The 14,160-nt window shown below is 33.0% G+C and overlaps 1 protein-coding gene across 1 annotated transcript in view; it reads right to left on the minus strand.

The window, feature by feature from the left end:
- LOC134269528 (nonsense-mediated mRNA decay factor SMG7-like) overlaps positions 1-14,160 on the minus strand; it is a 95,553-nt gene that overhangs the window by 63,921 nt on the left and 17,472 nt on the right. The window contains exons 3-6 of the mRNA XM_062751729.1: positions 6,260-6,377; positions 4,308-4,368; positions 3,536-3,607; positions 3,356-3,434 (exon numbers count right to left, since the gene is read on the minus strand). Coding sequence (XP_062607713.1) covers positions 3,356-3,434; positions 3,536-3,607; positions 4,308-4,368; positions 6,260-6,377 — 330 coding nt within the window. The remainder of the gene's footprint in view (positions 1-3,355; positions 3,435-3,535; positions 3,608-4,307; positions 4,369-6,259; positions 6,378-14,160) is intronic.

The raw sequence follows: 14,160 nt of genomic DNA on the forward strand, positions 1-14,160 counted from the left end.
TTAACATGTATAATTTAATGAGAAAGTGATGTATTTTGTATGTTTTATATGGGTACAACGTTATTAATTTAGTAGGTAATTTTGTTGGTTAAAACCCGCTAACTTATTGATTGTATTGATTGTGACGTAATAGGTATCTGATTGTTTCTTACGTCATCATAACAACTCTTGTCTATATAAACCAGCTGTTTTGGGTTTAGACTTCAGTCGGTTGTGGGGAGCGACTCAGAGCACACAGCCTTCCCTGGTAAGGGAAAAGTGACCTAAGTCACTTTGGGGAACGACTCCGTATACTTCAGTTATAAGACGGTACCAAGTCTATGTATACGAAACCATTAAGGGGACCAAGTTAGTAGGAACGTCCTGTATTGACCATCGGTTGGTCACCTTTTTCTGAATCAAATAACGTTGTACCAACCAAGTTACAGTGTACCATTCTGTGTGTTTATAAGTGAACCATTTGTTCGTCTTAATAAATGTTATAAACTTTTTACAAGTGTTATTCCTGACGATTCAAGTACAAACATTATTTAAAGCGGACCAAAAATTGGTCATAACGTTAACCAATTAAGTGACCAAAAATTGGTAATTCCATTAACCAATTAAGTGACCAAAATTGCTGATTAACCATTATATAAACTGTGACCAACGGAACCATCAAATCTCGACCAAGTGACCAGAAAACCAATAGCGGCCCACGAGTTAATTATAACACGATACCCTCGGTCTCGTTACAATATTTTAGCCTTTGTTATTAAACTTCCTTTAAAAAATTTTTGAAAAATATCTCATTTTCCTTTATTCTTTTAAATGTGCATATTGCTATAAAAGTTACTGTGGATTATTATTGCAATAAGACTACAATAGAAGGAGTAGCTTTTAATAAAATTTTACGAAATTTTCAATATAAGTTACCATGTCAACATCAATCATCAAATTCAAAAACACAAAACTGATAATTATGTATCTCGGTATAGTCTACCTGTGTTCTAAATTATATTATAATCAGACCAAAACTGTAAAAGGAGCATTTTAAAATTATTTCACAGAAATTTCTATTTTTAGTAGCCACAGCAACACCGTTCTTCGAAATCAAAAACCAATATACAGTGTTATGTATCTTAGTGTAGTCTACTTGTGTGCCAAGTTATATTGAAATCAGACCAAAACTGTAGGAAGAGTAGCATTTTAAAATTGTTTCATAGAAATTTTTATTTTTAGTAACCACAGCGACAGTGTTCATTGAAATCAAAAACTGATACACATAATTATGTATCTTAGTGTGCCAAATTATATTAAAATCAGACTAAAACTGTAGGAGGAGTAGGATTTTGAAAGTATTTCATAGAACATTCTATTTTTAGTAGCCACAGCAATACCGCTCATCAAATTCAAAAACTGATATACAGAATTATGTATCTTAGTGTAGTCTAATCGTGTGCCAAAGTATATTGAAATCAGACCAAAACTGTAGTAGGAGTAGCATTTTGAAAGTATTTCACAGAAATTTCTATTTTTAGTAATAATGGCACCACCCTTCAATGAAATCAAAAACCGATATACAGAATTATGTATCTTAGTGTACCCTACATGACTTTTGTGCCAAGTAATATTGAAATCAGACTAAAACTGTAGGAGGAATACCATTTTGAAAATATTTCACAGAAATATATATTTTTTGTAACAACGGCAACACCGTTCATTAAAATCAAAAATCAATACACAGAATTATATATGTATCTTAGTGTAGTCTACTTGTGTGCCAAGTTATATTGAAATCAGACCAAAACTGTAGGAGGAGTAGCATTTTAAAAGTATTTCACAGAAATTTCTATTTTTAGTAACAACAGCAACACCATTCATCAAAATAAAAAAAATTTGAAAAAATATTTACAGACAGACGGACAGCTAGACAGACGGATGGATGACGGATGCATTACTATCACATAAGCTCTTCTGGTCTCTGACCTGTAGAGCTAAAAATACTCAGGTTTGTTCTTCATAATTAGATATAACTGATAAATTTATTTTGTTCAAAGGTGACTTCATGACTGACCTTAACTTCCCATCAGGATATTCTGTTTGTCAATATGGTTTTTGATCTATGTTTTCCTTGTAAGGATTGTTGTAATAAACTATTAAATCAATCTTATAATTTATTTTTATATATTTTTATGTAATGAATTACTTTGATTGTGTAAGATAATAAGTGCCTGTTTTGGATTAAGCGGCTTTAAAGTTTGCAGACAAAAAAAGCTATTTTTAGCATATATATATATATATAGGTCACAGTCAAGATCACAAGATCATTGACCTTGATGTCATTTGAAAGAGCTTAATTAGTGGAATATGCGTACCAAATATGAAGTCTCTATCTTTCATGGTTCAAAAGTAATGGCAAAGGTGAAGAAGAGCTTAATTAGTGAAGAATGAACACCAAATATTAAGTTTATTTCTCATGGTTCAAAAGTTATGGTGAAGGTTCTAAAAAGCTATTTTTGACATATAGGTCACAGTCAGATCACAAGTTCATTGACCTTCATGTCATTTGAAAGAGCTTAATTAGTGGAGTAAGCATACCAAATATGAAGTCTCTATCTTTCATGGTTCAAAAGTTAAGGCGAAGGTTAAAGTTTGCAGACAAAAAAGCTATTTTTAGCATACAAGTCACAGTCAAGGTCACAAGGTCATTTGAAATAGCTTAATTAGTGGAATATGCATACCAAATATGGTTTAAAAGTTATGGCAAATGTTAAAGTTTGCAGAGAAACAGACAAACAGACAGAGAGACTGACAAAAACAATATACTCCCTGGATCTATTGATCTGGGCGCATAAAAAAATTTCAGAAACAAGTGCCTGTGGTTATGGGATGATATCTTAATGTCTTTTTGTGTTGCAAATTATATTGCCATCAGACAAAAATAGGAGGAGCAGCATTTTGAAAAATTGTTTGCAGACTGACAGCTGGACAGACAGACTGATAGACGAAGGACACATTACTATGCCATGACCTCTTCAGGCCCTGGGATCATGATCATCTTAAGCTTAAGTCAAAATCTTTATGTTGTTCTGAAATGTTGTAGAAGTCAAGTAGACCAAAACTGATATGTTTTTTTTTATTTTGCCTTAAGAAGGTCATATATTGTTATCTTCAAATTTAGAGATAAAGTCAATAATTGATGAAAATTTTACTGTTGATCAAAAATTTGACTTAAATCTAAGTATGTTTCATGATTGTGTGGCTCTGTCCAGTAGAGCTGAAAAATCAAATACCTAAGGTAAAAGAAAAGTAAGTGTCTGGCTTAGTGTTAATTTGATAAAGAATTTCATTTAAATGTTATAACTACATTTACCTTTCATTATCCCAACACATGATGATTTTCTTCTAAATGGCAAATCCAATTTGAAAGTTGTACAAATCAATTGTATTAACTAGGGGAAAAAGATAAATATCAATTACCCTTTAATTGTCATTTTCTTCATACAGAAATGGTCACAGATTCCAACAATTACAATCTGTTATTGTTTGTTACCTGCAGGTAAAATCCACTTGCAGTTTCAAGAAAGAGGTTGAGGGTGGCATGTGTTTCACCTCTCTTATTATTCTACAACAATCATTTCAATAAAATAAATCAAATTTAAAACAATCAACAAAGGCCACACCAGTAACATTTCTTGTTTGTCTGACCCAAACATACAGAAATTCAATTGTGAAAAATAACATTATTGTAAATTTCCTGCTTCTGGAAAATTTTGTTCCATTTCCCATCCCTTTTTTGTGCTAGTTTAAAACCTGGTCATGCCTGTAATTTAAATTCATAAAGAAATTTACATGTCAGAAAAAACAGATATTGATTGATTGTATGTTGTTTAATGTCCCTCTCAAGAATCTTTCACTTGTCAGTGGAGAGCTGCAAATTTTGTCCTATATTCAGCACTTACAACCATATAGCAGTGTGGGATCTTTTTTGTGCCAGCACTTACTGCGACACAGGATCTCGGTTTATACAGTCTCATCTGAAGGACCAGTCTCCTTGTCCCAAAGTTGGATTTGAACCCCACGACGTAAGGATAAATCCTTACTTTGCAACTCTATACAGCAGATGCTCTAACCACTATGTTACAGGTAACTCACAAAACAGAGACAACACTGATCACTTTTCACAAGTTGACAGCATCTGTCTGATCTGATGATTTTTTGTGAAAGTAACAGAAAACAGATATATATTTGCCCAACTCAGTCATTAATATCAATGGTGAACTGTTACCATTTGACCTGATAGGCATATTAAGGGTAAAATGTACCTGTCTGTCCTTTGTCTGTATCTGTAAAATGTTGATGTGATTTTTGAAAGCATAGTTCCATCTGAAATTTATAAAATTGGACTTTTCCTGTATTTATCTTCTCTTCATAATAAATTTGCAAGGACATATATTGCTTTGTCATTTTATGTTTTTAGTTAATGAAAGAGTAGTTAAAATATATTCATGTTACAAGAGACCTAAAGGGCCTTTAATTGCTCTTCTGATAAATTGTACAACCTTTCACTTCTATTTGAAGCCTCTAGTAAGTATCCTGTATATTTAGATCAAGTCTTGCAATTACAAAAATAGGTAATCATGACCAACATTTTGAATCAACTGACAAAGTGTTGTGATTCAAAGCCCCTTATCATTTTACATCCCTAGATATATTATAGCCATGCCATCAAGAAGTAGTTCTCAGTGACCTACTATTTGGTAAATATACTCCAACACCCCAAAATACCTCAAATGACAAAGTTTGTGGATTTTTAGTCTCTTACTATTCTAATTATCTAGATATTGTTTTAAAATCAAAAAGTAGGCCACTGTGACCAACCTCTTACTTGAAACATTCTGAGAACTCAAAATACAAAACTGACGAAGTTTGATGATTTTAAGTCAATAAGTACCTGAAATATTTAAACATAGGCTCAAAATTTTAAAAGCGATAAAGTGACCTACTTTCAGTTGAAATACTCCTAGGACCAAATACCCACCAATTAACAAAGTTTGACGATTCTAAGACAATTAGTACCTGAAATATTCCAATATTACCATAAAATATCAAAAGAAGGTGAAGGTGACCAACTTTTCAGTAAATGTATCGTGCCTTCATATGTTTCCGATAGTCATATGTTTCCGATAGTCATATGTTTGTGATGTGACCTAAAAATAGGTCAGATATCCCAAGATGCATCATCCATACGAGTTTGGTCCAGGTACGGCTTGTATTTACTTGGGAATGGACCGGCCTCAAAAACTTTTATCTGCATGGTCACTCATCTGGAAAATGGAGGTCAGATCCAGCCCCTGAAGCAAGTCTAGAAGTTTTCATCCAAAGATCATCCATGCAAGTTTGGTCAAGGTAGGGCTTATATTTACTTTAGAATGGACCTGCTCAGGGGTTTAAATTTTCCTAAAACATGCACTGGTCCAAGGACTTTTAAGCTAGTAAAATTCACTTGTCCATGTTGTTACAATAAAGATTACTCTTTATATTTAAGGTAAATGTTAACTATCGGGGTAGGTTGACATACTCTATGTCTGAAGTAAAGCTAAAATTAATATTTATTTATAAATGGAATCAGCTGATTGATCAAATGCAGTTTTGGCAGGGAAAAAAATGCACCCATGGGTAATTTGAATGGGTCGGCCAGGTTACAAGAAACATACATAATTTTTTAGCCCTTAATTTTATTCAATTTATAAGGCAACATAAGGAATTTAGGGAGTTAAAAAATAAAAAATATTTTTAAAATATTTTTTAACCTCTGCTGCTCCAAAAACTTAAGGCTGGTACTCATCTGGAAAATGTAGGTCAGATCCAGCATCCTAAGATACATGGTAGTGCCCATCCCTAGATGCATCATCCATGCAAGTTTGGTCCAGGTAGGTTTTATAGTTACCTGGGAATGGCCTGCTCCTAAAACTTGAACTGGAACACCGATGCCAATGCCTGTAGTATTATAAAGCATAAGCTCTGATATCTCGACTTCTTAGAGGCAGCTAAAAATTGTTTACAGACAGACAGACAATGGACACCTTAATATTGCATAAACTCTTCTGATCTCTGACCAGTGGAGCTAAAAATTGGCCAATGGATTACTGAGATATGGCTCATATTCTAGAAAGTACATACATGTCACACACTGCATAAATGGCCATAGCATTAGCTCTTTGAGCCTGTGGCTCAGAAGAGCTAAAAATACTATAAGTATAAATCTTAAGCATACAAATCCTGTTCAACTTTTTTATCCAGGGCATACTCCAAATCCATAAGGAGTAACTTCTTGTATAGATCCTCCAACCTTTGCCTCACAACCCATGTCTCTGACACACCTTTAGAGGAATCTGTAAAGAATTTAGCACACTCCATATAAATGTCAAAACAAGACGTCTATGAGCCAATGGTCACCAGTAATGTCCCACAAGATGGCATGCCTTAAAACAAAGAGCATGCTAAAATATAAAGCATCTGCAATGATAGCTGCAGAAATCTAGCGTTATGGTTTAATATATTAGTCTTTGACCATAATGCTACAGATCCTGTTATATAAATTTTTCTGCCATCTGATAATAAAACATAGGTTTAATCAGAGATTACAGAGCTCACTTGGGTACAGACTTATCCAAAACTTCAAAGTAGTATCTCATTCAGAAAATATAATTCAAATCCAGCATCTGAACCAAGATTTTTGTTGCATCATTTATGCAATTTGGTTCAGACAGGCCTTATAGTTTCTTAGTAATAAACATACACCCAAAGTTTGACCTGTTCACTCATCCAGAAAATGTTGGTCAGATCCAGCATCTGAAGCAAGCCTGGTACAGTAAAACTCATTTAGTAAGAACACGGATAAAGCGAATTCATGATGGATATAGCGAAGTTTTTCGGGGTTCCCGGCAAAATTTTTAACATTTCTTTAGAAAAGTTTACGGTGAAAAGGACCTCTGATCGCTTTACATTTATTTGTTTCTGTACATAATCTTCTGTCTGTATAAATGTTTTCAGGACCACAATGTGAACTAGTTAACTAATTGTACCATCCTGCATAAATAAAGGATATTATTATTATTATTATTATATAACAAATTTACGGATATAGTGATCTGATTTTGAGTCACGTAGAGGTAAAATATAATGAAATTTACATCTTTTATAATGAATTTTCAAAAATCTCAAAATTTGATAATTTGAACTGACTTTATTTTTATTAAATATTTGTGTATAAAAATCAATTCATAATAAGACTTTAGTTATCAAAGGTATGTTTTGTAATAATTGCTATTCTAAACAAGAGATGTATGTAAAACACTTATGCCCCCTCCCCCAACATTGGAATTTTTCCAAGTCCAAAAGGTCATAACTCTGTCAAAAATGGCAGAATTGTACCAAAAACAGAACTTGACCAAGATAGTCATCTGATAAATCTGTATACCAAATTTCATTTACCTCTACAAAGAAAATGAAAAGAAACTGCAAATAATTTGATTTTTTTTCTACTTCAGAAAATTTCCAAGGGGCATAACTGATGTTATTGATAAATAAGACAAACACATATAAAACAAAAATGGTCCTGACAACAGCATAAATGTTCGCAAGGAATCTATAATATCAATCAAATATACAAACCAAAACAGAACTTGACCTAGATATTCATGTGATATATCGGGATTGAAATTCAGGTTTATGCACGTTTTTACTAAACTTCAGTTGTTTTTTATTGTATGTGCAATGGTTGCAAAGAAAATGAATGGTAATTGGAATTTTTCTAAGTCCAAGGGGCATAACTCTGACTAAAACAGAACTTGACCTAGATATTCCTCTGATAAATCTGTACACTAAATTTCCTTTCAGTGTGTGCAACAGTTGCAAAGAAAATGAATGGAAACTGCAAATAATTGGAATTTTTCTAAGACAGCAGCAAAGCTAGATATTAATGTGATATATGCCAGTGTGTGCAATGGTTGCAAAGAAAATGAATGGAAACTGCAAATAATTGGAATTTTTCCAAGTCCAAGGGCATAACTCTGTCAAAAATTCTTTGAAGGGAGTGATATATCTGTATACCAAATTTATTTCAGGTACAACGTTTGCGAAGAAAATGAATGGAAACTGCAAATAATTGGAAAAGTCCAAGGGCATAACATTGCAAATTTCCTATACATGTGATATAGTTATACAAATTCATTATATGGATATAAAGAATTGGAAACGGTAATTGTAGCAAGGGGCATAACTCTGTCAAAAATGGTGATATATCTGCACACTAAATTTCATTTCAGTATGTGCAATGGTTGCAAAGAAAATGAACGGAAACTAAGTGGACCGACAGACCGACAGACAGACTGACAGACAGCAGCAAAGCAATATGCCCTCCCTTCAAAGATAAATATTTGGTAATAATAAAGATAGAAAATTCGAACATTGCAAATTTCCTATACATAGTTATACAAATTCATTATATGGATATAAAGAATTACGGATGTAGCGAATTATAAATTTACAGGTCCCACCATCTTCGCTAGCCAAAGGTTTCTGATACTCTACTCTCCTCATGAACCCTTGGCATACGGTGAAGTCAAAAGACGGGATTGTTTTTGTCACATGATCTCGAACCTATCAGGTATGCACAGATTGCGTCATCGACAGAAATAAAGACGCATGTTTAAAAAAATTAAATCAAAAGTTTTTTTCAAGAATAATTAAGAAACAATAATTAAGTTATGCTTATTTATTATTTATAGTGCAAATCTGAACTTCTATATAGATTTTTAATCACATATTCAGAAGATATTGGACGACACCGTAGCTATTCATAGAATTACATGTTATCTTATGGATCGTTGTTTACTTGCGTTTTTCATTCCCGAGATTAAAAAGTCAAGAAGTATTTCGAATGCAAATATCGTCATTTACAAAAAACATTGCTGATTGGTGCTCCTGGTGTACTGAATCCCAATCAGAACTCAAGAAAAAAAACCCAACTTTTATCAACACCGTATACCAAGGGTTCATGAGGAGAGTAGCATATCAGAAATCCTTGGCTAGCGAAGATGAGGTCCCAAGGACTTCGCCATTACCCAGTTTTACTGATGTGTGCTTCCTTAGATACATCATCTATGAAAGTTTGGTCTGCATAGGGTTTATAGATACTTCGGAAGGGGACTCGACCAAAAACTTTAACTTGTTCACTCATCTGGAAATTGTAGGTCAGATTCAGCATCTGAAGCAAGCCTGGAAGTATGCATTGTTGCAACCACTATTGAAATAATTATTTCAATTATATGGTTGAGAGTACATTTCAATAACAAACATAGGTTGCAACCACTTTTGAAATACAACCACTATTGAAACAAGAGATGTTTGTAAAACACTTATGCCCCCCTCCCCCCCAATTGGATTTTTTCCAAGTCCAAAAGGGCATAACTCTGTCTAAAATGGTGAGATCCTACCCAAAACAGAACTTGACCTAGATATTCAGCTGAAAAATCTGTATACTAAATTTCATTTCAATATGTGCAACCTCTGCAAAGAAAATGAATGGAAACTGCAAATAAGTGGAATTTTTCTAAGTCCAAGGGGCATAACTCTAAGAAAGAAGGGGCATGAAAAATCTGTATACTAAATTTCATTTCAATAAAGGGTGTGATTCCAAGGGGCATAACCCAAGGGTGTGAACAAAACAGATCTTGACCTAGATATTCAGCTGAAAAATCTGTATACTAAATTTCATTTCAATATGTGCAACCATTGCAAAGAAAATGAACGGAAACCGCAATTAAGTGGAATTTTTCTAAGTCCAAGGGGCATAACTGTCAAAAATGGTGTGATCATACCCAAAACAGAACTTGACTTAGATATTTAGCTGAAAAATCTGTATACTAAATTTCATTTCAATATGTGCAACCTCTACAAAGAAAATGAATGGAAACTGCAAATAAGTGGAATTTTTCTAAGTCCAAGGGGTATAACTCTGTCAAAAATGGTGCGATCATATCCAAAACAGAACTTGACCTAGATATTTACCTGATAAACCTGTATACCAAATTTCATTTCAGTATGTGCAACGGTTGTGAAGAAAATGAATGGAAACTATATGGACCGACAGACCAACAGACCGACAGACCAACAGACCAACATACCGACCGACAGACAGCAGCAAAGCAATATGCCCTCCCTTTTTCGAAGAGGGGCATAATAATTATTTCAATAGTGGTTTAGTGCATTCCAATACCAAACATAGGTTGCAACCACTATTGATATAGTGTTCATTTTCGAGATAAAAATTTCAATAGTGATTAATAAAATATAGATTTCAAGTGATTGAAATAATTTCAAAAGTGCTTTAAACAATGATTCCAAAAGATATTAAAATGATTATTTTAAAAGTTGCTGATAATATTTTTCATACTGTATTTGGCTGAATATGATATGCATTGATGTAAAATAAGGACCCCCCCTTTTTGAGCCTGAAACTGGGGAGAAAACGCAGTTCGGTTGTATTATTCACAACAGAAAATTTTACCAAGCAATGTTCTGAACTTTGAAAATAGCGGTTACTAATGTTATGAAAATCGGCACAAAGATTAAGTGTCAAAAACTTTTTTTCAAATACATTTAAAATTTTCTCTTAAGGATATCTGATCCTCAGCCAGGAAGGATAACTCCAAAAATTAATATTTAAATTGAAATGCATCAAAATGAAGCCTCAAATTTATTTTTTTTCATGCAACAATTTTCATTTTATTTATCTTTATAAGACTGGAGCTCTTTGGAAGTTTTAGAAAAGGTCCTATAAAAGTTGACATTTGTACCCTATAAAAGGAGAAAAAATTAATACAGTTTTAGAAAAAAAGATTTTATTGAATTCAGTCTTAGATATCAATGCTTATTAGCATGATATGAAATGAAAAGTGATTTGTGGTGTCTTGCACATGTTGCAGTGATAACAAAAGCCTTTTACGCTATGTATTATAGAATACATGACGGAAATAGAAGACAAAAAACACCAAATAAGTATAAAAATCATGAAAATTTCTCTGAATGCCTGGATACCTATCATTTTTTAACCTAAAATATATTTGTTTATCAATTTGCATTTAGAAAATGCATTGCTCAAATTCAAATTCGCTTTTTCTGCAAAAATATTGGAGATTTGACAATTTTCCCTATATAATATGATTAACTTTAATTATTAACTTTAAAGAAATACTGTGGATAAATTTACATAACTTTGTGGATTCAGAGATACTTTTATGAGTATTTTTGATTACTTAACTGCTAATTTTATACACCTGAGGATCGGACTACTTTAATCCTTAATTTCAATACATGTATCATGGCAATCTGGAGAAAATTCATAATTTTGAAATAATACGTCGCCATATTCTTTGGTGAAATAATTTTATTTCGACAAAGCATGAGATATTGTTGCAAGTTTTAACAGTTGTCATATTTAACCTTAGTTATAGGTAATCATACTGAAAATTCTGTTACTTTAACAGGACCACGATTGCAACATCAAGGTATATATAGACTACGATTTTCCTCTTCTGAATCTTCATGGATATATTATTTTCTACAGAGCATGAATAAATGATAACAAGTCAGTTTTAGCGTTTTAGCATACTTCATTTTTCATTTGTCAACTCTCAATCATTAAAACAAGAGGCCAATAGATATACAGTAAATCTTGGTTATAGCGAAGCCCTGGGGACCTGTGGATTCAATTCTCTATATCCGTAATTCGTTATATCCGTATAACGAAATTCGTATAACGATATACATAGCGAATTTGCAATATGAATGTTTTCCTTCAAGAATTTCTACCTAATATACTAGGGAAGCAGTTATTACAAAACATACATGTACTTGAAATAAGTAACGATTTATTATAAATTGAATTTCATATACAAATACTTAGCGAAAATAAAATAAATGTATGTTCAAAATATAAAATTTTGAGATCTTGGAAAATTTGTTATAAAAGATGTAAATTACATTATTTTCAATGTCTAAGGGACTCATATATCCGTAAATTCGCTATATCAGAGTTCATTATAACCGTAAAATTTTACAAAGAATTGTTAAGAATTTTGCCGGGGACCTCGAAAAACTCCATTATATCCGTGAATTCGCTATATCCGTGTTCGTACTAAACGAGTTTTACTGTAAGATAAATTAAAATTACATTTAACAAGTGTTTAATGTGTCATAATCAACACATGCTCATACATAAGGTCATGAACCGACAACCCCCCCCCCCCCCCCCCCCCCGATTTTTAACAAAGTAAATAATCTAGGCAATTAAAAGGACATTAAATAACCTGAGTGCCCTAAATGTAAAAAGACTGTTTTGGAGTCGGTAGACAATTTAATTGCCTGTAGGGTGTTGATCATTATCAAGTGACAAGCGCAGGTGTTCACAACTTTGCATGGCTTCCTTTCATTTGGACGTAGAGGGGTGTTTATGTTGAAGTGACTTTTCACTGAGTTATTTAAAACCTAAAATAAATTCTTATTGTATTGTATTTCATTAAAGAAATGACATTACTTTGTCTGGCCGATAAGGTACGTGTACTATGATTATACAAGAGGCCCAAGGGCCTTGAATCGCTCTTCTGATAAATTATACAATCTATCCTAAGACCCAAGATGCATCAACTGACAAAGTTTGATGATTCTTAGCCAGTTAGGGCTGAAGATATCTAAATGTAACTATAAAATACTATAAGTAGGTCATGGTGACCTACTTTTTGATTGAAATTTTCTGAGGACACAAGATGCATTAATTGACAAAGATTGATGATTCTAAACCAATAAGTACTTGCGATATTTAAAAGTGGGTCACAGTGACCTACTTATTGGTCAACATTCTTCAAAAACCCAAGGTGCATAAACTGACAAAGTTTGACAATTCTAAGCCAATAAGTACCCTAGAATACTTAAATATAGCCATAAATGTCACAAGTAGGTCACTGTGACCTATATATTGATCGTCATTCTCCAAGAACCCAAGATGCATCAAATAACAAAGTTTGATGATTTTAAAACAATAAGTACCCGAAATACCTAAATTTAGCTATAAAATGATAAAAGTAGGTCACTGTGACCTACTTTTTGGTCGACATTCTCTGAAAACCTAAGATGCATCTACTGACAAAGTTTGATGATTCTAAGCCAGTCAGTACCTGAGATATTCAAAAGTGGGTCACCGTGACCTACTTTTTGGTCAACATGCTCCGAAAATGTAAGATGCATCAAATGACAAAATTTGATGATTCTAAACCAATTAGTACCTGAGATACATGAAACTAGCCATAAAATGTCAAAAATAGGTCACTGTGACCTACTTTTTGGTCGACATGCTCCGAAAACCCAAGATGCATCGAATGACAAAGTTTGATGATTCTAAGCCAATAATTACCTGAGATACTAAAATATAGCCATAAAATGTCAAAAGTAGGTCACTGTGACCATAAAATGCATCAACTGACAAAGTAGGTCACAGTGATCTACTTAAAATTTAGGTCACAGTGATCTACTTTTTAGTCGACATTTTCTCAAGACCAAAGATGCATCAACTGACAAAATTTGATGGTCATAGGTCTAATAGTATTCAAAATATGCCTTTTAAACAATATAAAAATAAATGCCTGCAAAGTTCAAAAAGTAGGTCATAGTGACCTACTTTTTGATAAATATGTTTTAAGGCCTCTAGATGCATCAACTTACCTCTCGGTGTCTGAAATAATGGGATTAAATGTTTTAGAAAAGATTAGCCATCAATTCAAAAAGTAGGTCATGATGACCCACTTTTAAGTTGATGTTGTTTGTGGACCCAAGATGCACCAACTGACAAAGTTTTATGATCATAGGCCTTAAAGTGTTCAAAATATGCCTCTAAATCAATTTGAAAAAAAAAGCCCGTAAAATTTAAAAAGTAGGTCACCGTGACCTACTTTTGTATTAGCATGATGTCAAGTCCTGAGATGCATCAACTTACAAGATTTGATGATCCTAGTCTTTATAGTAAGCAAAATATCAACGTTTTTAATAAGTGTAAATTTTGGTCAACTTTGAAGTGACCTTGAGACCACGCCCTTTGCCCCAGGGTCATGCCTTGAACAA

Source organism: Saccostrea cucullata, unplaced genomic scaffold, assembly GCF_032062105.1.
Source record: "Saccostrea cucullata isolate Sc308-1 unplaced genomic scaffold, CSIRO_AGI_Scuc_v1 ctg209, whole genome shotgun sequence".
Classification (NCBI taxonomy): Eukaryota; Metazoa; Mollusca; class Bivalvia; order Ostreida; family Ostreidae; genus Saccostrea; species Saccostrea cuccullata.